General features: G+C 35.2%; 1 protein-coding gene across 1 annotated transcript in view; it reads left to right on the top strand.

The window, feature by feature from the left end:
* The window catches only part of CLASP2 (cytoplasmic linker associated protein 2), a 323,103-nt gene that overhangs the window by 276,901 nt on the left and 19,792 nt on the right, over positions 1-26,410 (top strand). The window contains exons 30-38 of the mRNA XM_042782017.1: positions 3,505-3,668; positions 4,631-4,709; positions 9,092-9,235; positions 11,003-11,146; positions 12,258-12,364; positions 13,513-13,666; positions 17,582-17,810; positions 23,063-23,256; positions 24,460-24,588. Of these exons, the coding sequence (XP_042637951.1) occupies positions 3,505-3,668; positions 4,631-4,709; positions 9,092-9,235; positions 11,003-11,146; positions 12,258-12,364; positions 13,513-13,666; positions 17,582-17,810; positions 23,063-23,256; positions 24,460-24,588 (1,344 nt within the window). The remainder of the gene's footprint in view (positions 1-3,504; positions 3,669-4,630; positions 4,710-9,091; positions 9,236-11,002; positions 11,147-12,257; positions 12,365-13,512; positions 13,667-17,581; positions 17,811-23,062; positions 23,257-24,459; positions 24,589-26,410) is intronic.

Raw genomic sequence — 26,410 nt, 5'->3', positions numbered from 1 at the left:
GTAGATTGCCCAACCTTCCTTCCAAGGAGTGGCTGGTGGGTTTGAACTGCCAGCCTTCTGGTTAGCAGTCAAGTGCCTTAGGCACTACGCCACCAGGGGTCTTAAGAGTATGGTTAGTGGATCTAAATTGCTTGGGTTCAAATCTCAGCTTTAACATTTACTACCAGTGTGTGCCTTTGTTTCCTAGTCTATAAAATACAGTTAAACCTCCTTACAAGATTATGATGAGAATGAAATGAGTAAAACCTGACAAACATACCAAACACTAAATAAGTTTTAAACATTTTAGTTTATATAATTATAAGAAATTAAAATAAAAATTTCAAAGCATTTTTATTTTGATGGCTCTAAGATTTTAGTCACAGACTCACTTTTTGGTTCAGATAATGAGCATCAGATGCCAGAATGTATCCTCTGTGGTTTTAGCATTTGATATTCAAGGAATCTTCACTCAGGTGCATGCTTTGAATTGACATACTATGATCTTAGTACTTGTAAAAACATTGCTTCTAGAAAAAAAGAATAAAGGAAAAGAAATGAAACAAGTGGAGAAAAGAGATTTTAGACACTATACTTTGGAACTAAGTGTTGGCACTGTTCAGAAACGAGGGCAGGTGTCTGTTAATCTTGAGTTCTTTCCAGAAATTGAACCTCAACGGTAACAGTCAGGAAAAGAAGATTTTTTATTTATTTGTTTAATTTCCTTAGCAGGGAGGTAAGAGAGAAATACGGGTGTCGGGGGCGGGGAGGAGACATGCTTTTCTCCCATACTATTCATTTAACTCTTGTTTAAAAAAGTATTTTGAGTTTATCATAAAACTTTGAAAAACATTTTTTGCTTTTCTTTTCTAAGTGTTTTTCTTCCATACAGGAACTTTGCATTGATGGCGACTAATTTGTGTGTTTTTCTTTTTTTTTTTCTTTTTTTCTTTTTGCATGCTGTCCCCTGTGTTGGAACTCTCAATAGAGAGTAAGTTGGTTCAGTATTTGTTGGAAACCTAACTTTACTGCATGACTGTGAAATTAACCCTTTTTCTCTGTTTTCTCTCCCGAAGAGTTCGTGCAGCATTGGATCCTTTGCAATCCACGAAACGCTATTTGCAGTTATGCAACTGTCATTCTGTTTGGAGTTGTGCTTTTTTAATCTACTAATTAATCTAATTTGATTTTGTTCTTCTGTTCTATATTTGATGGCTGGCACACCTAAGATATAAGAGAGTTTAAGAAAAAGCTGCCTCAATTGTAATAGCTCAGACTTTTTACTTCTTTTCACTGAAGTGAGATGCATGAAATTATAAATTATCTTCAGAATTACCTACTTTAAAACACAATTATTAGGTTTTACAGTTGTTTTTTAAAAAAATTAGACAAGCAATTTCAGTGATTCTCAATTTTCTATTCTGAAATAAAGTTTTTATCCTTAGTATTATATTAATATATAAGGAAATAGCAACATCTGATAGTGAACTTTTTGTGGTAGAGCAATCATATGAGAAATTTTGTGTGAAATTCCTAACACACAGTTTGAAGATATATTTCATGTATATACATGTATATATATGTGTGTATAGGTATATGAAAACTTAGTATAAAAGGTAAAATTATTTAGTATAAGTACCATTGACAGGATACAAGTTTTTTAAAAAATAATCCTGTATATGTTGTTGTTGTTGTTATGTGCCGTTGAGTCGGACCTGACTCATAGCGACCCCTCCTTGTGTTTCTGAGGCAGTATCACTACGGAAGTAGATTGCCCCATCTTCCTTCTGAGGAGTGGCTGGTGGGTTTGAACCACCAGCCTTCTGGTTAGCAGTCAAGTGCCTTAGGTTCTACGCTACCAGAGCTCCCAATCCTGTATATAGAGTACTATAAATAGCATGACTACATTTTTTTAACCCACTATATTCACATTATATCTAACCAAAAGAAATTTCTACTTAGAGAAGTCTTATTGAAAAAAAGAATAGTTCAGATCTTGACATGGACATAAACTTTGGGTATGTCAACATGAAAAGAAAGAGCCTTTCAGAATGGTCATCATTAGCCCAGAGAAAGAAATTGGGCAATGCCAGAAAGTTTCTAGGAAAGAGGAAAAGGTTTTTCTTGGCTGAAATGAAGAGAAATGTTTATGCATCCTTTTTCTTTCTCTTTTTTTTTTAAAGAATTTTCCCCTACTCATCCTTTGAACAACATTTTATTGGGTCCTCAGCCTCTGATAACTTAGAGCTTGCTTCTGATTGGGTGGGAGTTAAGAGAATCTGCATTATGATTGGTAGTCGTGTTGAAGCAGACTCCACCTTAGGTCTAAAAGGTAGAAAACAAAGTATTCATAGGTTCTACTTTTAAAAATATGGAGCATCTTGAGCAAGTTGCTTAAGTGAATTTTTTACTTTCTAACTCAGATTCAGATGTTAAAATTTAGTTAAAAATCTGATAGAGAATTTGTATTTCTCTATTTCTTACATAGAAGAAAAACATGAAGTTCATGTATAATTGTATAAAGAAAATTTAAGAAATAAAGCAAACATGGAGAACAAAATTCTTTTAAATCACAAATTAACAGTTACTTTTAACATTATCTACTTTAAAAAAACCATAATTTATGAAACATTTTTATAATCAATTGTGATTATAATTTCTCTCATAGCATAGCTGACATTGTCTTTAGACAATTACTTACCTAAAAATTATTTGCCTAGAAGTAAATTTTCCATTATGGTGTTGAGTTTCTTATACAGTGTCATAAGTTGCTAAGTATTTTAACAAGATAGATCACTTATGAATAATAGATTCCCTTCATGTTTTAATGAAATGTTTTTAGCTAATTGATGAATACTGGCACCAAATATAAAACCCACCATAGAAACAGAGACTAATGGCATGCCATCTAGGACTTTTTTAAAATCATTAAAATTTAGTTCAGACTTTTGTCCTGAATTTATTTCATTTTAGGTATAGTTACAGTTACCCTAAATCATGTAAGATTACTTTTGAGGCAGTTTTAGAACTAATGTATCTCATACCAAAAAATATGTGACAACAGCACATTATGTCATATAAATTTTATATTTTAAATTAGCTGTCAGCATAGCCATCCTCTGATTTACTCACTGCTGGGGGCCAATGAGACTACATAGGTACTTCCTTTCTCTAAATTTCAGAGAAAATGGAATTCAGGTTTAACCAGTTCAAGCTGTGGCATCATTGACAACATTAGGTATGCCAGCCATTATGGGCAAAGTTTCTTTACCAAGTGATGCTGCATGGAATAGCTAATTGTCGAACTTCGGCAGAAGTTGGATTACAGTTCAGTATACTCTTGTATCACAGAGTCCAAAGAAAAGCAAGAGAGATTATTTTTCTGCTTGGCTGCCAATCGCTGTGCCTCTGATTCCTGTATTCCTTTCTATTTCAGTTTTTAATTGAGCATAAATGTCAATATTTCCTCCTTTTTCTCCTTCCCTCCCCCCTCCGCCCCCCCTTCTCCCTTTTTATCCACTGTAGGTGTTCAGCATGTTTTTGGAGACTCTGGTGGACTTCATTCAAGTCCACAAAGATGATCTTCAAGATTGGTTGTTTGTATTGCTGACACAACTATTGAAAAAAATGGGTGCTGATTTGCTTGGATCTGTTCAAGCAAAAGTTCAGAAAGCCCTTGATGTTACAAGGTAATACATTTCTTCATATATTTCAAATTTACCTGATAGTAATCAGGAGTATTTAGTTCCTATGTTAAAAGTAGAGATTTCCAAGTCCTTTAAAACAGTTTAGACTGCCTGGACTCCATTTGAAATGCTTATTCATATGGTATATTTAATCCAGCATTGTTGTTGTTGTTGTTATGTGCTGTCGAGTCAGACCCGACTCATAGCGACTCCTTCTTGGGTTTCCAAGGCAGTATCACTACGGAAATAGATTGCCCCATCTTCCTTCCGGGGAGTGCTGGTGGGTTTGAACCGCCAGCCTTCTGGTTAGCAGTCAAGTGCCTTAGCCACTAAGCTACCAGGCTCCCCATCCAGCATTGGTCCATACATAAAACACTAAATTTCTTTGTAAAAGTTTTATTTTTCAGTAATTCAACTTAGTATTTTATTTTCATTAAATTATATCTGCCAAGTTGAAAATTTCATTCAATCTGAAAAAATAAAAGTTATTTCCTAAATATAAGAATATTTTATTACACAATTAAATATTCAAATCTTTTTACAAAAGATTTTGAACCTGTGATAGATTTCTGCTTTCTTCTGTGGATTGCTGATGTGACTTACTTAAAACATCCACTTACTTAGTCCAAGTGAGTCTGGAATTCAGCTTTTAGGTATAGGGAAACAGTTTTGAAAATGTTGAAGTTTTTATTAAATACATTTTTCTATAGTCGAGGCATGATAGACTATTACTTACTGTGTTGTTGCTTTTTAATCCCAAACTGGGTATAAACTCAAGTATTTATCTTCTTCTGGGAATAGCTTTTATTGTTTGCTGTATCAAACAATTATACCACATATACAAACTATACTGCATGCATGCTTTTTCTATGACATTATGTTTTGGTATTAAATATAATCTTCTGCTATTAAGTTTGCTAAAGGCTTACTTGCAGACATACTTTTTGTTTTGTTCTTTTCTTCAGAGAATCTTTTCCAAATGATCTTCAGTTCAATATTCTAATGAGATTTACAGTTGATCAGACCCAAACGCCAAGCTTAAAGGTAATGATTTTAACTCTTTTGAAAACTTTGTAAGGAATTGAGTATTATATTGATAAAGTTGTGTTGGTATTTGTATTTTGCCACCCAAGAGGCTTTTCAATCAGTGGATTTTATTTTTATAAACTTTCAGACAGTCAAGCCAGCACTTCGGGACCAGCTTCACTCTTTTTGGAGCGCTAAGGTTTTTTGGTTTTATTTTAATCTGCATTATTTCTTTTCTTAACTCTCTTTATAAACTCTGCAGTGTTTCTGATAATGTTTGCATCTGTTTTCAACTACTAACATTTGTAAGCCTTTTAAGCATGCAGATACTTGATTTCAAATATTATTCAAATGCCAGCCTCTCCTTTGGGAAAGCTTACAAGGGATACACCTTTAGAAGGCATCACAATTATGGCTGTCTAACCCTAAGCTGGTAATGCAAACTCGTGATATAAAGTCTTATCTAATTTTATGTTTGTGATTTCCCAATACTTTTTTTTTTTTTTTTAATTTTAGGAGTTTTAATAGTTACTCTGGGCCAAATGTCAGATTTGCATATATATATATAGGAGCTCAGACCGCTGGTGGTTCAAACCCACCAGGCACTCCTCGGAAGGAAGGTTGGGCAAGCCTACTTCCGTAGTGATACTGCCTCGGAAACCCAAGGAGGGGTTGCTATGAGTCAGGGCCGACTTGATGGCACATAACAACAACAACAATATATATATTATATATATATTTTTTTTTTTAAGGAAAAGTTTTAAGTTTAATCTTGGTTCTATTATCATTTCTCCTTAACTGAATAATAGCAGTGTCTGCAGTGGGATATTGTGATGTGTGCATAAAGTTTTGAATTAGGATTAATCTTCTCAGTCATTTTTTGCACACATTTTCTGGTTAATTTATGATTCAAAATAATTATAAATATAAGATAAAAGATAAGCCCCTGAATTCTTTAGTAAAGAATTCATGTGAGTCATGTACAAGATATTTCTTAGTTTTAAATAAGGAATAGATTTTTTGTTGACGTCTTTTTTTGGGTTTCACAAACATGTTGAAGAATTACCACTTACAGTAGCTAAATATATATATTTCTTTTCCTTCTCTGATGAAGAATCTATATTTGCTTTATTAAAATCATAGATATGTATAATTTAATTTTAAATGAGAGAAATAACAAGCATATGTATATATACAAGCCTTTTATTTTTCTGCTCTATGCTGCACGATATATATTTGCACAAGTATTCCTACCTAGGATTGATTTTCCCCTAGGTGTCTAAATATGATTGTACCTCAAAATTACAATTATGTTTCTTATCAGGATTCACTTACATTCAGCATGTTATTGTCACAAAGCTGCTTTGTGAAAGCGATTCCATCTGCCTTGATTTTGTAAAGTGATTTTTACTGAAAAATTTACCTAATATTATTGATAAATATTTATTGATTTCATCTTATGTCTGAGGCATTGTGCTAGGCATTCCTGAGAGTAAAAAACTCATTATTGTGTGTCATTATTATCTGCAATATATGATAAATTGTAGACTCTTATAAGAGTCGGAAGGAAGATTGGGCAATCTATTTCCATAGAGATACCGCGTCAGAAACCCAAGGAGGGGTCACTATGAGTCAAATCGACTCAACGGCAGTGAGTTTGGTTTGTTTTTGTTTTTGTTTTTTGGTATAAGAGTTACAATGTCGGTACTGTCAAGTGCTGTTGATGAAAATGTTATGTAGAGATGTTTCGCAGGTTGATAGAAATGGAGGTATGAACCAACTTAAGAAGTACGAATACTGGGTGAGTTGAGAGGGAAAGAATGAAGTTGCTGAGGTCTTGAGAAAAAGACAATCAAAGGGAAAAATGAAATGGGAAACAGACAAATTAAAATTAGCTTTCTTGTTGGGAAACAGTATAAGGGAGACTGGAATTACAGACTCCTTTCTCTAAAATCCTAAAACACCACATTTTGTGAACTAGCAAATTCACAGGAGAAAAAATACTCTTCAATTAATGTTTTGTGATAGCAGAGAGGACATTATTTTTGAGCCATACCTTATGGCAAAATAAAAATAAACTTCAGGTGGGTGACAGAATTAAGTATTAAAAACTTAACACATTATAGAAAAACACAAATAACTTGGGTGTGAGACCTAGAAAAGTTCTTTATTTGAAAAATAATGTATCTTTCAAGTAAAAGATACATGTTCATATAAAATTTTAAATCAAAGATTGTCATATGATTCAATATCAGAAAGGAAGCAATAGAGTAGGGAAAAATAGCAATACAAAGTAACTATTTGAATTAGTAATATTTTTAAAATAAAATTTTTAAAAATTTTAAAATATTCCTTTAAAATAAGGAATAGCATTTTTGTTGACTTCTTTTTCTGGGTTTCATAAACATGTTAAAGAATTACCACTCACACTAGCTATTTAATTTTTTTTTTCCTTCTCTGATGAAGAGTCTATATTTGCTTTATTAAAATTATAGGTATGTATAACCTTATATAACGTTCTGCTGAAAGAAACTTTCAAATAATTATGTGTGCATATTGTGCCCATTTTGCCTGTAAGTATAGTAAACACATCTGATTCTGTGAAACTCTTTCAAAACTTTGCGTTCCCCTCCTTATTTCCACGGCATTGTGCTAAATGAATCTCACATAGTGGAAATCCAATCAAGTATTGATTGTGACAAGAACAAAATAATGCTGATGCTCATTTTTTGGATTAAATATAGTCACCTTTCAGATACTCCCATTTACAGAAGGCAACATGGCTTCAAGAATCCAGAATATTATATGCTGCATAATCTAATTAGACCTGACAATAACTACAAAGCTCACCCAAAATCTCTTTCCTTGATCACTGCACATTTCACCTACAATGACTGATAGGTTAACTTTCTGTTTTTCAGTACATTTCTTAAAAATTTTAATTCCTTCTTAAAATGTATTCATTGTGAAATGAAGAATGTAATTCAATCTGTTCTGTCATTTTTAGGGCTTTTTTATCCCCCAGCTGGAAGTAGAACATGAAAAAACTCCAGACCTTATTGTAGTAGTTTACTTCCTATATATTAACTTGGCATGACATTTCTTTATTCAGAATGAGTAAGGAAAATAATAACAAGGGAGAAAAGAATGTAGAAAAAAATGATTACCTTAATCTTTAGCAATATTTTTTTCAAATTGCTATCTTAATCATTTTTCTAAGTTAGCAAATCAGCAGTTAATATGTGCTTAATATTGTCCATATGCAAGGACTGTACACTATGCCATGTACCATTTCTAAAGTGAACAGATAAAATCTAACAGAATTATTATTTAGAAACCCTAGAATATTGGAAGACATGACTTTGAAACAGTGGTTCTCAATCTTTTAATCTGCTCCAGCATACCTGAAAGATAAAGAGCTATAAAGAGTAACCATAAGAAATACGTATGTGTGCTTTAAAAGTAGTCCACCCCTCAGGAGTAGCTCAAAGGACCTAGGGCTGAAGGGGCCCTAGGGATTCCCCTCCTAGAGTAGAGGAGGGCCACTTGGACTCCCAACCTTCACAGCCTCTGATTAGTTTAAAAAACAGAACTCAGTCCTGAAGAGTTGTCTTGAAGATTCTTCTGGATGGTGCATGGTCAGGTTAAGAGGAAAGTTGTATAATAAACAAAACTACTCCCCACCCCCCACTCTGGGGGGGAGAAGTTCTGGGTTTGCTTCATATGCATTTTTTTTAATCTCCCATGAAATAAAAAGACTCACACTGTCAAAAAAAATAAAAATAGTCCATCCTCTGGTGATTTTAAAGCCTGTTTGCCGCCACCACCACCACCACTACTACTTCCCCGTAATGCATACACACATCAAGAATTCCTGGAAAAGTAATGAGACTTTTTAAACCCACACACCATAATTCTTTTATACAAATAAGTATTGTCTTTTCTTCAGTGACACTTGTATAAAACATTTTTGTGACATTTCTTTTGGAAGAGAGTTCATTTTGTGACTCTAACCCATGTTTGACACACACACCCCACAAAAAAAGCCAATATTGCCCACCTTGATTACCCACTTCCCTTACTATACCTTATTTCTAAAATCTATGGTTTGTTTCTCTAAAAGCCGTATTTCACAGTTGATAAAGACTGGCTATGTAAGTTCCTAAGGCAGGCTGAAGGAGAAGTTTATAATCGTGTGAGAAGAATAAGTCTTCAGTGGTTGTTTAAACTCAGGGAATGAAACACTTGTGATTTGTGTTGAATGAATACAAGAAATGAAACATCTGCAAATTTGTGTAATTTCCTTCTTCTTGTTGATATCACTTAGTTGTTTCTAAAGTATTCTGTAGTGCCCTAATTGACTATTTAACTGCCCTCTCTTGTTATGCTTACCTCTGCAGGTAAAGGTTGCTATCCTTAAATATATAGAAACTCTGGCCAAACAGATGGACCCTGGAGATTTTATAAATTCCAGTGAAACTCGCCTGGCCGTGTCTCGGGTCATTACTTGGACAACAGAACCCAAAAGTTCTGATGTTCGGAAGGTGGGTTTTAATACAGAGTTTAGAAGATTAATTAGAAAAGCAAGTAAGTCATCTTGGATTGTCAGTAAAGGAAGCTAATATTTTCGGTTAACAGTGAATTATTTACCCAGTGATATGAGCTGAAGAGTACAATCATAAATTTGTTCCCTCTTTTTCATTTATTGTTGTTGTTAGGTACCATTGATTACTTACTAATTTTAGGCATTATCTATTGATAGTATTAGATATTATGTGTAACAATTGTCTGTCTTGGTAGATGAAGACTTAGCTTTCACATATCACCTCCACATTCTTTCTCATATCCTTCCCCGTGACCTTTAAAATAGTTATGTAATAGTTGTTATTAATCAGTAAAAATCATTTACATTTTTACTATGCAGGTATTCAGTCTTATCCCAAATGGTTTAGTACTACCTCCTTCTTTGAAGAAGCGTCATTTATTCTGAAATTAATAATTTGTTTTGATTTTCATTTGCCTGTTTTTTTTATGTTTTTAAAATATCTCTTAATATTTTCAGTATCTCTGCAACATGGCTATAACTAATATTTTCCATATGTTCAAAAACATAGGTTATTCATTCATTGGTTTTCTGAAGTGTCTTCCTAGACTCGCTGCTCTGCTCTTTGGGTACATTTCTCCCTAAGCCTGCTGCACAGGCATCTTCCTGGAACTTCTCTTTACCATTATCTTGGGACTTCTTGTTACCCTTAACCTATCATTTCTTAAATCCTATATCTAATGCTATTTACTCTTTACTGTGATAACTTATTTCTTTCAATATTTGATGCAAAGCAGTACATGGAATATAAATTTTGACAGGGTTTTTAGTCTTTTCCCCTAGTAACGAATACTCCACCCAAAAACAGCACACATTTTCTCAAGTGCACATGGAACATTCTCCCAGATACACCACCTACTAGGGCATAAAATAAACTTTAATAGTCAAAAGGATAGAAACAATGCAAGATATGTTTTTGACCACAATGGGATGCAATTAGAAATCAGTTAACCAAAAGAAATTTGGCAAACTCGCAATGTGGAAAACAACACACTCTTAAATAACTTATAGGCCAGAGAAGAAATCAAACTAGAAACTAGAAAAATAGTTTCAGATGAATTGAAAATGAAGACACAACATACGAAAACTTATGAGATGCAACTAAAGCAATGCTTGGAGGCAAATCTATAGCTGTAAATGCCTGTATTAAAAAAAAAAAGAAATATGTGAAATCAGTAGCCTAACCCTCAACATTATGACACTAGACAAAAAGAGCAAACTGAGCCTAAAGCAAGGAAGAGGAAAGCAGTGATAAACACAGAACAGAAATTAATGAAATAGCATGTAAAAGCAATAAAGATAATTACACCAAAAGCTGATTCTTCAAAAAGATCAGCAACATTGACAAACCTTAAGTTAGACTGACCAAGCATTAAAAAAAAAAAAAAAAAGTAGGACTCAGATTACTAGAATCAGAAATGAAAGAGGGAGTTTTACAACCAACCCTGCAAAATAAAAAGAATTCTTTTTGTTGTTAGGACTTATTTATTACACTTTTTTTAGAATCCCTTCTTGCCTTCAAGGAATAAATAGATCAAATATATTTTTATTCTTACAACAAAGAAATTTGAAAGGAAATAAGAACATTTATTTCCCCTGGGAAAAATAGCCAAACTTTATACTATTGAACAGAAATCTTGAAAGGCATATAATCTCCTTTGAGTAACCAAAATATATTCATGTCTTTCTTGTATACCTTTTTTTTCAGGCAGCACAGTCAGTGCTAATTTCTTTATTTGAACTCAATACCCCAGAGTTTACAATGTTGTTAGGAGCTTTACCAAAAACTTTTCAGGATGGTGCTACCAAACTTCTTCATAATCACCTTCGAAACACAGGCAATGGAACTCAGGTATTTCTTACTTATTTTCATGGCTATTATATAATGTGATGGGTTGTTTAACAAAAATTGCTTTATTTTGTATGAAGTAAACTTTTGAACATAGGATATAATATTTACATCTGTAGTGCAGCATTTCCTGAGCAGAAATACTGTTTTGGAAAAAACAAGAGTCCTTAGCTCCGTCAGGTTTATAATATAATTTGAGTAGTGGTTGGTAGTGGCTAGGGTATAAACAATGACAGCCATAAGTAAGCAGAACATAGGCGAGGATACCAGCTTTGGAAGCCATTATAATAAGAAAATGTTCCTACTATCCTAACTTCATGACTAGCTGGGATGACTTATTCTAGAGCTAACATATGTGAGGCCCAGAGGAGTAGTGTGTAGAAAAGTTTGTTCACAAGTAATGATTATAGGCCCATTGGTCCATATCTGCTTGGATATATAGGATTTTGTATTAGAGATATAAGATCTGAGTAAATGAAAGATTGAAGTGTTGTATATTTCTAAATAGTGTGGAATAATTTGCATAATATGCTTAAAGAATTGAATTTAAGTTTTAAAAGACAGACAAGCACACTTTTGATAATAGGTAAAAGAGACAGTAGAGCCACTGTTGGCAGGTATAAGGTAAAATTTGAAGGTTAAAAATAATCTGAGAAAAATTTCTAGTGAACCAAATTCAGGGATCTCTTTAAAAGGAGAAAAGATTGCTTTGTTACACTTAGACGAGCAAATTAATAATATGACCAGATTTTACTCCTTGAGTCTTTGTGAAAACTATTTTTAAAGTAAACTCAAGGAGGAATAAAACTTGAGCATTAGTAATTGTTGGAAGAAAAGAATTGGCTTAGAATAGGATGTTGTTGAATGAGGAAAAAGATGTTGATAATGTTTGAGAGCAAGGAGCTTAGGAGAACAGGGGAAGACTAATTGAGCATTAGATGTCTTAATGGAGAGGAAGTTTTCCCCACCAGAAACCTGAAATAAGTACATGACCATTTAATATATTGACCTATAAATACGAATGTTTCAGAGGTTTCAAACTAGTAATGGTATGTTTTCTTTAAGAGTCTTTTAGTTGAACTTACCTGTCATACCTACTTGTCTCTTCCTTTAGGGTTCCATGGGGAGTCCTTTGACAAGACCAACATCACGTTCACCAGCTAATTGGTCCAGTCCTCTTACTTCTCCTACCAATACATCACAGAGTACTTTATCTCCAAGGTAATAACAGAGTAATTTTCCATCATGGTTTGTATTTGCAAATTCTAATTCTAAAAAAAAAAAAAAAGAGAGACATATTAATATAATTCCAGTTGATTTCTGCTTGACTCAAAAAATCTTAGACAAGCAGAGATTTAGCAGATTGGAACAATTGTAAGTTCATTCCAAAGCTTACTCTTTATAGATGATGATAATGGAAAGAAATACATAAGGATATGAACATTTTGTATAAGTGAATAGGAAATCTATTGACACAGCTTTTGTAATTTACTACTTATTTGCATTAAATAGCATACTTTGTTTCTCAGAGATTCTCTATAAATCCAGCAAATAATAAAGAACAATAGAAAGAAAACAGGGAGGTACAGAAAAATTGTAAATTTTGTCTTTCAGGTATGTTACACTATCCGGTGTAAATCGGTCAAATTATAAGGATGGAGACTTAGATCTAATATTGCCCAACCACCTCTGAAAACAGAGGGAAAATTCACCTTATAGACAAAAACATCAAAGTTGAGAAGAACTAATAAAAAGGCATTATATATATTTTTAGGGAAAAATATGACTAAAAGATTGGTCCTTAATACAAAATATGAGATACATGTAATTCTCACATTCTTGGGCAATTCAAGCATGGACTGCACTTAAGAGACTAATATTTGTTACCTTTTTCTGTTTTTTTTTTCTTTCTTTCTTTCTTTCTTTTTTAAGTTTACATAGTAGTTCATATATGTAGTTCTTTTTGTTATTAGACTTTTCTGTAGAGGACCATATAGTAAATATTCTATGGGCCATGAGATCTTTCTTGCCACTACTCCATTGTTAGTTTACAGGCTATACAAAAGCCTTGGGTAGGGGTGGGGCTGGATTGGGACCACCGGTAGTTTGCTGATTAATCAGAACATTTTTGAAGATGAATAGGCAAATCATTTGTTTAGGGCTAGACTTTCTAGTATCGTTGCAAACTGAGGGGCAGAAGAGGCCATGTACTTTTACTCATTATTCCTGCCAGATTTTGTTTTGCTAATTATGCTTTGGGGAATATATACACTCTGATCCTGTCCTTATAAATATTTTCCATAATATGCTCAAATGTGTTTATATTTTATAATTGTACATAAGTAAAAATTAGATTTTCTTTTTCATAGTGCATTTGATTATGACACAGAAAACATGAACTCTGAAGATATTTATAGTTCTCTTAGAGGTGTCACTGAAGCAATTCAGAATTTCAGCTTCCGTAGTCAAGAAGATATGAATGAGCCATTGAAAAGGGATTCTAAAAAAGATGATGGCGATCCTGTGAGTATTTGAATATTCTTACATTATGGTTTCATATCTCATTAAGAGTGTTTTTTTTTAAAAAAAAACCTTTGCTGTTTGTCATTTTCAAATTGAGCTTTTTAGGAGTCAGTTACTTGTCTTTTATCTACCATATGCTAGGCACTGTTCTGGGTCTTGGTTATACAAGATAAAGTTCCTGCCCTCAAGTTCATTATATTCTGATGGGGAGAGATAGACAACATATAAGCAAAAAGTAAGAGTTTTTCAGATAGAGATGAGTATTATAGGGTTTTAGTTTAGAAAGTGCCTTAGAAGAAAGTGAGTATTTTAAATTGAATGGCCAGGGAAGGCTTCTCAGGAGGTGACGTTTGTACTGAAACCCAAAAAAAGAGAAGTGTGCATCAACAGAGAATGGATAAATGTAGTATAATGGGATATTATTCTGCCATAAAAAGGAATGAGGTTTTAATACATACAATAATATGAATGAACCTTGAAAACACTAAGTGAAATAAACCAGACACAAAAGGACAAATATTCTGTGATCCTATTTATATGAAATATCGAGAGCAGACAAATACCTAGAGACAGAATTAAGATTAGTGATTGTCATGGGCTAGGTGGAGGGGGGAATGAGGAGCTGTTGCTTATCGATACAGAGTTTCTGTTATGGGTGATGAAATTTTAGAGCCAGCATTGGGAATGTGAAAATGGTTAAAATGGCAAATTTTATGTGGTGCATAATTAACCACAATACAAAAAAAAAAAAAAAAATTCATGAAAACAAGAGAGAGAGAGAAGGTAGCCATTTAAGATATAGGAGAGGAGTATTCCACATAAGAAATAGCAAATGCAAAGATCTTAATTGGGAACAAGCTTTATGTAGTTGAGGGCCAGAAGGAAACCAGTGTAGGTAGAACTTTATGAAAGAGTAGAACCTGGGCCAGATCACACAGATCCTATGAGAGAAGACAAAGACTTTAGATTTATTCTCTCCTCGCCCCCTTAAGTCCAGAGGTACAAACTTCCATCGTTAGTCTTTGTGGCTCTAATTAAGGATGCTGTAACCCATCTTTGTGACATTTGTGGATATTATTGTTTAGTTTGTTGCTTCTGCCATTATACAAAGAGTAGTTTTGTTTTGCTTTTTTCTGGCATCTTAGGCTTTGCTGAAAACAAGCCATGCTACCATTTCCTATGGACTATTGTTTCCCATTGTTTGTAAAATTGCAGAACATTATGTAGTACATCAGCAAATCTCTAAAGGGCTCCCTCCTCTGCCCTTCTGACTTTTTCTTGCCATTATTTTCTCCCTGTGCCTATTCTGGCAGAGCTAGTTGTAGTGGGCCTTGTAAGCTGGCTGCCTGAAACCATTTTACCTCTCATATTTGGGTTCTTACCCTAGTGAGCTTAAAGTACTCAGCTGCTAACCGAAAAGTTAAAAAGACCTGATGATCCTGTAAAGATTACAGCCTAGAAAACTCTATGATGCAGTTCTATTCTCATTATGGGTTGGAACTGACTAGTGGCATGAAACACATACACACAAAAGCTTCTTGTGGTAGCAGTAACAGGTTAATAAGAAGCACTGCTTGATTGAGACTCAGTTATTTTGTTTTTTTAGGAGACAGCACGGCTTGGTGCAAGAAGCTCAAATAGTGGATTCTGAAAGAAGTGAATTTTAATCCTGGTTCTTTACCACTTCTAAACCTAAGTGTCTTCATTAGGAAAATAGGGTTGTAACCACCTACTTTAAAAGTTATTGTGTTGTCCAGTTTTTGTATGTATATGAGGCAGTTGAAAATGTCATGGCTTAGGTTAGGTGCACCTTAGTCATCAAAGAGACAACTTTGCTTCTTTAGTATTTTAAAGAGGTCTTTTGCAGATTTGTCCAATGTGATACATTGTCCATTGCGATACCTTTAATTTCTCAAAGAAGAAGTTATTGTGATGTAATAAGTCATATAACTCCCTCTAAGGATCTCTGGTGGTGTAGCAGTTAAAGCATTTGGCTGCTAACTGAAAGGTCGGTGGTTCAAACCCACCAGCGCCAAGGGAGAAAGATTTGTCTGCTTATGTAAAGATTTTCAGCCTTGGAAACCCTACGGGGCAGTTCTCCTCTGTCCTGTAGGGTCACTGTGAGTCAAAATCAACTTGATGGCAGTGAGTTTGGGTTTGGGTTTGGTTTATGACTCCCTTTGGCTCAGATCTCTCTTCTGAACTCCAGACTCATACATTCAGCTGCCTATTTGAACTCCTGATTTCTCTCCTAAAACTGCTCTTTCTTAATTCAATTGATGTTTCTCTATTTGCTCAGACAAAAACTTTGGACAAAAGAGTTGTCCTTGACTCCTCTCTTTTTCTCATTCTCCACACTCAGTCCGTCAGGAAATTTTTTGTCTCTACCTTCAGAATATATCAGAATCCAACCGTTTCTCACCACTACCTTTCTGGTCAATCATCATCAACCTTTTCACCTACATTATTAAAATAGAGACCTCATTGGGCTCCCTGATTTTGCCCTTGGCCACCCTTATAATTCTCTAGCATTTCCTGTGTCAGTGTAAAAGCCAGTCTACAAAATAATGATCCTATTACATCTCTGACCTTATCTGCTGCTATCCTCCTTGTTCACTCTACTTCAGTCATGCTGGCCTTCTTGTTCCTTGAACTTTCCAGGCATCTTCCCCACCTCAGAGCCTTTGTATTGGCTGTTACCTCTCCTGAAACGCTGTTTCTCCAGATAGCCCCATGGCTAATTCACTCATTTCCTTCATGACTTTGCTCAAAAGACTTCTCAGGGAACCCTGATCTGGTCATTCTGATTAATCTGCAGCCTTGCCTTCTACTTTAGCACTCTTAATTTTGCACTACCTATAATTTTTGCCCATACACTAATCACCTTCTAATATATGATATACTTAGTTCATTCATTATGGTTTTTTATCGTCTCTGTCCCTCCACTACAATGTAAACTACATGAGACTAGACATCGTTTTCCCTTTTGTTCACTAATAGATCCCCAATGTCAAAAGCAATACCTCGCTCATAGTAGGTACACAGTAAATATCTGAAGAATATTAGTAAATTGCCTAGCAAACTGCCTGACATATACAGTTGCTCGTTAGATGGTGGTACTGCTAGTCATAGGGTTTTGATACTAGTGTTAGTATTTTGATTAATATTTTAATGGACCCAAATGCCATCAGACATCTTTCTAAAAGTTATGCAGACCTTTTAGGCCTGTTTTGGTTTTGTTTTTTAAAAATTTGTTTTTCTTACACTTTCTTGACCTAATTGTTATTTTATAGTTTATTACCTTGATGGTAGAATCTAGCTGCTTTTAGTTTTGTGTTACTACTTAGTCCTTTTTTGTTAGTCCTTTTGTATATTTTGAGAAGCTATAATATATATACAAGGAGCTCTGGTGGCTTAGTGGATAAAGCATTTGACTGCTAACCAGAAAGTCAGCAGTTCATAACCCACCAGCTGCTCTGCGGAAGGAAGTTGGGGCAATCTACTTCTGTAGATTGACAGCCTTAGAAACCAGTGGGTTTTAGTATGAGTCAGAATCGACTCCATGGCAGTGAATTTGGGTTTTTTGTTTTTAATAATATGTGTATAATGAATCTGTTGCTAATCAGGTTGAATATATTGTCTGGTCAACCCAATGGCAAGGGAACTATAATAATCATTAGGGGCAGCATTTTTTTATGGTTTCTTATTTGTCCTCACAGCTGTGATCTGTATTTTATTATAAACTTTGACTTTTGAGTATGTGTTAACTCATTATGTTGATTGCCATTACTTAATTATTTTCCAGCTGGTTATTATTGCCTTTCTTAAATATATCTGTCTAAACAATAAAGAAATGTCCTCTTAGAATTTTGAAGAGATTTGAAAATGAGTTCATTTGCTATGTCTTCTCAACAGATGTGTAGCAGTCCTGGAATATCCGACCCGAGAGCAGGAGGTGATGCTACTGACTCAAGCCAAACAGTTCTTGATAATAAAGCTTCCTTGCTCCATTCGATGCCTGCTCACTCCTCTCCACGCTCTCGAGACTATAATCCATATAACTATTCAGATAGCATCAGTCCCTTCAATAAATCTGCCCTCAAGGAAGCCATGTTTGATGATGATGCTGACCAATTTCCTGATGGTATGTTCTGGGTCACAATGCTACTACCTGTGTTTTGGAGGACTGGTAATTAATGAAACAAAAGCAATATGTGTGATCTTTTATTGTAACTCTCTAAAAAGCAAGGATCTTGGGGACAGGAATTTTTTCCCCATCTCTTAGGGGCTCATTACTGGTGGTTTGCTAGTTTCTTTTCTCAAAATGCAAAACTGGTAGTCATCTTGAGATATCCTGGAAATCAAGAAATCCTTAATAACCTCCTATTCACTATCTATCAGTGAACAAAAGGGAAAATGATGTCTAGTCTCATGTAGTTTACATTGTAGTGGAGGCACAGGGATGATAAAAAACAACTAAAGCCAGTATGCACTTATGTTGTTGTTGTTGTTATGTGCCATCGAGTCGGACCCAACTCATAGCGACCCTTCCTTGGGTTTCTGAGGCAGTATCTCCACGGAAGTAGATTGCCAAACCTTCCTTCCGAGGAGTGGCTGGTGGGTTTGAACTGCCAGCCTTCTGGTTAGCAGTCAGGTGCCTTAGGCACTACGCTACCAGAGCTCCTAGTATTCACTTACAGCTTACGAATTTAGTTTGTCTCTAGATATAATTCACTCAGTCATTAATTTTTATATTATAATAACAAAATCCTTTGAAAGAATACCCATTCTTAAAATAACTTTGCTGAATGAAAAAAATATCTTCCTCTGTATTATTAGTGAGGTTAATCATGTTTTTACCACCTTCTCATGGGAAATTATAACAACTTTACAGTCTAAGGAAAAATTGTATAAATATCTGTAACATTGCCACCAGTAGGCACTTTGGTATGTTTCAGTCATAGCTGCATATATTGCTTAGGTTTAGTCATGATAGCAATGTAACAGGAGTGAATAAATTTAGACCAAGCACGAAAGTATCCTTTGAACCCTGAGTAGTAGCAACAGCCCAGTAAATTGAGGCTTAGCTTTACAAACTTCACTCATTTAAAAATTACTTACTCACAGAGATCACAACCTGGCAGGCCAGATTGGACCCACTGACATTACTTATCTCAACTGTACATATGTATATATGTATATAATTTTAAATAAAAACTTAAAAAGTTGGGGTACAGTATAAAGACCTGTTTTTTCCTACACTGTTTAAGTTGCCAACTTGATGCTCCATCAACCCACATACTTCAGGTTATATTTCCTATAAACAGACATTCTCATACATAACCACAATGTACTCATCAAAATCAAGAAATTATCATTGGTACATGAGAGTTTTACTAGTTGTACCAATTCTGTCTAATAGCCAAAGGATCCAGTTCAGAATCCCACATTGCATTAATCATCCTGTCTCTTTAGTGTCCTTCAGGGTGAAACAGTTCTTAATGTCACTTACAAAAGGTTAAAGTCTAGTTACTTTGTTCATTTCCCTCAATTTGGGTTTGTCTGATGTTTCCTTATGATTAGATTCAAGTTAAACATTCTTGGCATCATTATCGCAGAAGTGATGGTGTGTTCTTTATAGCATCCTATCACGTAGCACACAGGTTTTGCCCCATGACTAAGAATGTTAATTTTGACCACTTGATTATGGTGGTATCTACCAGGCTTCCTCACTGTTAAGTTATTCTTTTTTCTTTGTAATTAGTAAATGTTTTGTGGGAAGATGTTTCTGCATACATTGCAGACAGGCATACACATAAATAAATTTATCAAAATTAAGAATAAAAAAACTAATGTCTACATCTAATGATAACCTTTGTAAATTTATCAGAGACTATAATATTCCAGAATATTATTTCCAGTAAGCATGATACTATTCTTTAAGGTATACTCATATCACAGTTTTCCAATGTTAAAGAATAGTCAGTATTTTTTGAGCACTGACACAAAAATACTACAGAATTCTAATTGTGCCAGTACTGGTCAGAATATATAAGGAAAATGTTGGTGACTTTACTGTATTCAAGGCCCAGGTTCTCACCTTGACTTAAATGGGAGCTGTTATCCCATTTTACTGATAAGAAAACTGAGCCAAGCAGTAATGAATAACATGTCCCAGTCACTCAGAGTATAAGAGGCAGAGGTTTAATGAGACTCCAAAGCAAAGGAAATACAATTGATTACAGTTTGTCTTGATTCATTCAGAACCTTAGGTGTATCATTGGTATAATATTAAATAGTTCAGTTTTGTACCAAATGTTATATGCTTTTTTTGGTGGAAATTGTTTTCATGTCAGTCATCTATCCAGACCTTTAGATGTCAAGTCATTTCTGTTATCTCCTGGAGCAGTTAGAAGCATCTTCTTGTGAACTCCCTTATTCACTGAAATAATACTCTTACCGAGTGATCTCTGACATCTGTGAAAGTCTCAAGCTTATAATTGTCCAGGAGTGATTTTTGTGCGGTTTATGGAGATGCATTTAACCTGGTACAATAGTTCTTAAGCCAATGATATTAGTTTATACAAATTACATTTTTCTGGACAATTTTTGTGTTCCAAACCAGGTCTTGTCTTTGAACTCAGAGCTTTTTTATTTTTGTTTTTTATTGTTTTCTTTTTCATAGTTTTGTTCTGCATTTTACAGAAGTTCTTCTTCTTGATCTTCTAAAACCCTGATTTGGTTCTCCTCATTGATCATTATTTTGCAGATTGCCTTGAGTTTTTAAATTCAATAAACAAATTCCATCCTTTGCATATGAGTGTTTTGGGGAACCAGAGGCTCTTGGTGTTATACTTACAGGTCCTTGAAAATTAGCCTCACAAACTTCTAGTCAATAAATGTTGTCATTACATTTGGTTGGCGTAGTGTTAACCAGAAGGCTGGTGGTTCAAACCACCAACCTTGGAAGGAAGGTAGGGCAATCTATTTCTGTAGTGATACCACCTCAGAAACCCAAGGAAGCATCACTGTGAGTCGAAATCAACTCGATGGCAGTGAGTTTGATTTTTGGTTTTTATCTTCTACTAGTTTTACTTCTGTAGAAATCATCTGTTCTAGTTGTTCAGCATGATTTCCTTTTCTCAGTTCTCAGAATCCTCTTAAGTGAAGTAGAATTTTTATATCTCTTTTAGCTATGGGTTCCCTCAAGCCTGTGTCAGTCCATTTGTCTCTCTAGACAGGCTAACCAACAAGCTGGATAAAGCACAGTAGCTTCTGTTCTTATGGGCCAATCATGAACCGTCTAGCAAACTGCCACTTCAAGATTCAGTATCAGGAAAAGTTCTCTTTCCTCTTGACCTTTTTATTTTTGTACATAGCAGTCCTCTTAGAGAGGAATCTACAAGCCTTCCCTAGTCTACTGGGATCACTGAGAATAGGCAGCTCTTTCCAAAGCAATGGCCAGTATGCTCATGCCTGTGGACTCACAGAGAACACAGCTCTTTTCCTGAAATACAGGTCTCTTTCTTAGAGACCTGGGGTGGATGGTGGCCCCAGATATACCCTCCCAGCTCAGGCAGCATACTCTTTGTTGGTTTTATTCCAGGAAAGAATTAGGAAGAAGATGAATTTATCACCCAAGCTCAGGTCACCCACCACTTGCCAAGATCCTTATTATATATTTGATCATCAAAAGAATTTAGGAAGAACTCTGGTATTTTGTCATATTCTAATTTGAACATTTAGATTTAACTCTCTGAAAAAAATTATTAAAAGCAGTATATGATAACTATAAATGAAAAATAAGTAATAAGAGTTCTGTAACATTTATAAAACTTATGAGTTAATAATTATACCTTCAAATAAAAAAAAAAATCAAAACTTGGTAACCATTAGCCCAACTCCTGAATCTGAAATTTAAATGGAAATATACTAAGTAAGCATTTATTCTGCTTTCCTATCAAACTATTTCAGGGTAATTAAATAGCTCCCAGCACATGGAAGAAGTGGTGTAACTAGAAAGTTACCACTTTTAATTCTAGTACGATAGTTCAACAACAAGTAAAGGGTAAAACCATTAGTTAAATGGTTGATGGGCAACTTGAGTAAGGTGGGATCAGGCTGTCACCACTTAAAACCAGTGGTCGTTATTTGTATCACTAGAAGTAGAGTGCCCAGATATTATGGCACCTTAGAGATGCATATTGATGTATGTAGGGATGAAATGACATATTTGAGATTTGCTAGAAATACTCAGGACAAAAGGAGGGCTAAGATGAAGTAAAAATGATAAAATCTTGGCAATTGTTAAATATGGGTGATAGGTTTAAGGGAGTTGATTATACTGTTCTCTTATGTATTTTTTTCATTATAAAATTATAAAATATAGAACTGTTATTATAAGCATGACAGAATTGAAAATTACTTGATGTCATCTTTTTTTTTAAGTATGAATTTTATTAATTTATTTATTGGCTGTACATAAGCAGCCTCAGCAGATACTCTTTTTTATTGTTGTAAATATCCCTATCACACAGTCAATTCAACTTTATACAGATACACAACTTATTGACAGCAGTTATAATAATAGGCTGTGCAACCCCACTCTTAACTCAATGCAGCATTTCCATCACCTTTAATCCCCCTACCTTTTTTCCCCTCCTTTCGGCCCGTTAACCATTAATAAATGTTCATCTCTGTACATTTGCCTTTTCTTGTCTTTTTATGTAAGTGAAGTCACGTAACATTTGTCCTTTAGTGATTGACTTACTTCACTCAACATGATGTTTTCAAGCTCCATCCATACTGTAGCATGTATCGAGACTTCATTTCTTCTACTGGCTGAGTAGTAGTCCATTGTATGTATGTGCCACATGTTGTTTATCCATTCATCTGTTGGTAGGCATTTAGTTTCCAGCTTTTGGCTATTGTGAATAGTGCTGCAAAGAACACTGGTTTGAAGTCTCCTTTTGAGTCTCTGCTTTCAAGTCTTTTGATTATATACCTAGGAGTAGAATTGCTGAGTCATATGGTATGCATTCCTACCAGCAGTGGATAAGGGTTCCAGTTTCCCCACATCCTTACCAACATGTGTTTTCTTGCTTTTTTTTTTTTAATCTTAGCCATTCTAGTGTTAGGGAAATGATATCTCATTGTGGTTTTGATTTGCATCTCTAATGGCTAATGATGTTTACCATCTTTTGATGTGTTTGATGGCCATTTTAATGTCCTCTGGGGAAATGTCTGTTCCAGTCCTTTACCAATTTTATGATTGAATTTTTTTTTTTATAAACAACATTTGTTGTATCTGTTTTATAATGTTATCAAGTTGTCTTATCAATACTTATAAGAGTTGATTGTTAAAGTAACAGAATTAATTTCATGTCCTTTTGACAGATCTCTCCCTTGACCATTCTGACCTGGTTGCAGAGTTGTTGAAGGAGCTGTCCAACCATAATGAACGAGTAGAGGAAAGAAAGATTGCCCTCTATGAACTTATGAAACTGACACAAGAGGAATCTTTCAGTGTTTGGGATGAACACTTTAAAACAATATTGCTGTTATTGCTTGAAACCCTTGGGGATAAAGAGGTAAATGGTGAAAAATGTAAACAATTACTTTTCTTCCTGTCTTTTTAGATTGCCTCTTAATCAGGCACTACAGAGATTCAGAAATGGGGACAAATTTGTCTCTCCTGTTGCTTCCTTTTCCATAAAATTTTAAGTACAAATATCACTTTCTTTTAAACCCAGTTGTACCCATGAGAAACTAGCTTACCAGTTTTAAATAAATGACACTGGGAAAAACAAAAGGTTATAGGAGAGAATGGCTTACTTGTTGTGCATGTTGAAATTGGTATTTCTGAAGTAAAACTTCCTTTTTAATATTCAAAATATATTGCTTAATTTCCTACAAGTAGGAGAATATGATAAAGGTTTTCAACTATAGAGAGGTGAAAACTTATGTCATACTTTATGCAGGTGTCTATTTCCCCCCATTATTAACTGCCAAAGGGGCAAGGAGGCCACATCTTCTGACCTCCTCTAACCCCACAAGAGGAGGACAGAATCACCATCAGTAGCCCAAGGCTTATTCCTGCAAGGCCAGACGTGCTGGCTTCCTCCAGCCATTTGACCAACCCTGACACCAGCCATTCTTCCCGTAGCACCCACCACCTCTTTGCTGGGTTCGATAATTTGCTGCAGTGGCCACACAGAACTCACAGATTATGAGGTTTATTAGGGAGGCAACAGGCTACAATTCAAGCTCAGTCTTTCCCAGCAGTGCTTGTCTCCTGCACTCTCTCTCTCTCTCTTTCTCTCTTGCTCTTTCTCTCTCTCTCAGCAGTACATGTCTCTCGGTGTCTCTCTCTCAGCATTGCATGTCTCTCGCATCTCTGTCTCAGCAAGCGTGTGTCTCTCAGGAGGGTGTTTCTCTCAGTGGTGCATCTTTCTCAGCCAGCAGTCAGAGAGACTCCTTCTGCCTCTAGGAGGGTGCTTTTGAGCCTGGCAGAGTGCCCAAACTAACCAATCCCAACATCAGAATTCTATACACCTGAAAGAACTTCCTACAAGATTGCTTCCTGCCACTCTCAACAGAAAAACTCCAGGTGGATAACTTTAACAATCATGAGCTGTTCAGTTGCTCATGGCAAATTCTACCACAGAGTTCACAAAGACTTAGGCTAGAAAAACCACACTATATAATCTACTATACTGCATGAACCCTTAAATTATAGAAATTAAAAAGATTGTCTGCAACCCCAAAACATTAAAACTTATGTTTCTTCTCAGCCTACGATCAGAGCTTTGGCACTAAAAGTTTTGAGAGAAATCCTAAGGCATCAACCGGCAAGATTTAAAAACTATGCAGAACTGACTGTCATGAAAACATTGGAAGCACATAAGGATCCTCATAAGGAGGTAAGTTATCTGATAGTTAAATTATGATTTAATCTCAGTAATTCTGATATTATTACACAGAATATAGAAACATTACTTGAAAAGTATCTTAATTGACTTCCAGTAAGATGGAGGAATAGGCAGACAAGCGACACAAGCCCTCTTCAAAAAAGAAAAAAAAAACAGTTGACACAGATAAAGAAGATAATCATGAAGCCCTGAGCTTTGAAAGGAACTATGCAGAAGTGGATTAGGCACCAACTAGTGGAAAAACCTGAATGAAAACATTGAGTACAGAGATGGTCAGAGCTGCGGGCTGTCAGCTACTCTGACGGAACCAACAGCCTGAATAATTCCAAGTGGTGTTAGGACCTGAGAATTGACCTAAAGATCAGCCCTGGTCACCAAGTGCTGCAGGGACAACTGCTCTGGTGGCCAGTGACTAGGAAGGGAAACAGCAAGTAGTGAGACAACCTGAGCTGTTGACTTTCTGCTGTCTGGAAAGCACAGCCATTTTGATTGTTTACATGTGGCAGCCATTTTGGATATTTAAAGTGATTGAGGGTGCAGCCATTTTGAATGTTTACAAGCAGTGGCCATTTTGGATATTTAAAGTGACCGAGGGTGCAGCTGTTTTGAATCTTTACAAGTGGCAACCATTTTGGATTTTAAAGTGACAGCATTCTCATTTGGATTCCAGGGACCTAAGAACAGGCTCTCTTTCCCAAGGTCGGCAGGGACATATGAGAGGCTGACAACAGGAAAGGAGATAGGTGGTGAGTGTATAAGTGTTGTCAACTAGTGAATAGAGGAGCACAGCACAGTATCCTGCTTGCATAGATCACATACAAATAAAACAAAACGAAAATCATGAGCAAGTCACTCCAACATACAATCACCAATTAAATATAAACACAAACACTTCACAATGCCTCAGAGACAAGAGAGCATCACAGTCCTCACAAAGAAGCAAGATAAAGCAGGAGAAACAAGGGATCACGATAGAGACCCAAAACACATGTCTGAGGAAGACACAGCATTAGAACTCCCTGATAAGGAATTCAAAAGAATTATATTTAGGTATCTTCAACGAACTGAGAGACAGATCAAGGAAAGCACAGAAAAAACCCTAGAAGAATTTCAGAAGAAAATATAAGAACAAAATGACAAAATAAATGAAAAATTAGAAATGATTCAAAATCTACAGATAGAAATCTAGAAGATTAATACTAAATTATCAAATAGATAACACATTGAAAGGGCAAAGGAGTAGAATTGATTCAGTGGAAGACCGAATTAATGAGATTGAAGACAAATACCTTAATACTTCTTTGGAAAGGGATCTGTCAGAAAAAAAGATCAAAACAAAATGAAGAAAGCCTAAGGCTCATGTGGGATACTATCAAAAGGTAATACCTACATGTCATTGGAGTTTCAGAACAGGAAGAGAAAAATGAAACCACTGAGAAAATTGTCCAAGATTTGTTGGAGGAGAACTTCCCTGATATGATGAAAAATGAGAATATATCCGTTCAGAAAGTCCAACGAACCCCAAACAGGATAGACCCCAAAAGAAAATCACCAAGACATATCATCATCAAACTCGCCGAAACCAAAGACAAAGAATCATGAGTGCAGCCTGGGAAAAACAAAAAGTTACCTACAAGGGGCAACCGATATGACTAAGCTTGGATTTCTCAAGAGGAACCATGCAGGCAAGAAGACAATGGGATGGTATATATAAAACCCTGAAAGAGAAAAATTTCCAACCAAGAATTATATACCCAGCAAAACTGTCCCTCAAATATGATGGTGAAATTAGGACATTTCCAGATAAGCAGAA

This window comes from Orycteropus afer, unplaced genomic scaffold, assembly GCF_000298275.1.
Source record: "Orycteropus afer afer isolate SDZICR_OR568_19922 unplaced genomic scaffold, OryAfe1.0 scaffold00218, whole genome shotgun sequence".
NCBI lineage: Eukaryota > Metazoa > Chordata > Mammalia > Tubulidentata > Orycteropodidae > Orycteropus > Orycteropus afer.
Note: the sequence above shows the minus strand (reverse complement) of the source record. Positions and strands in the feature narration are given on the sequence as shown.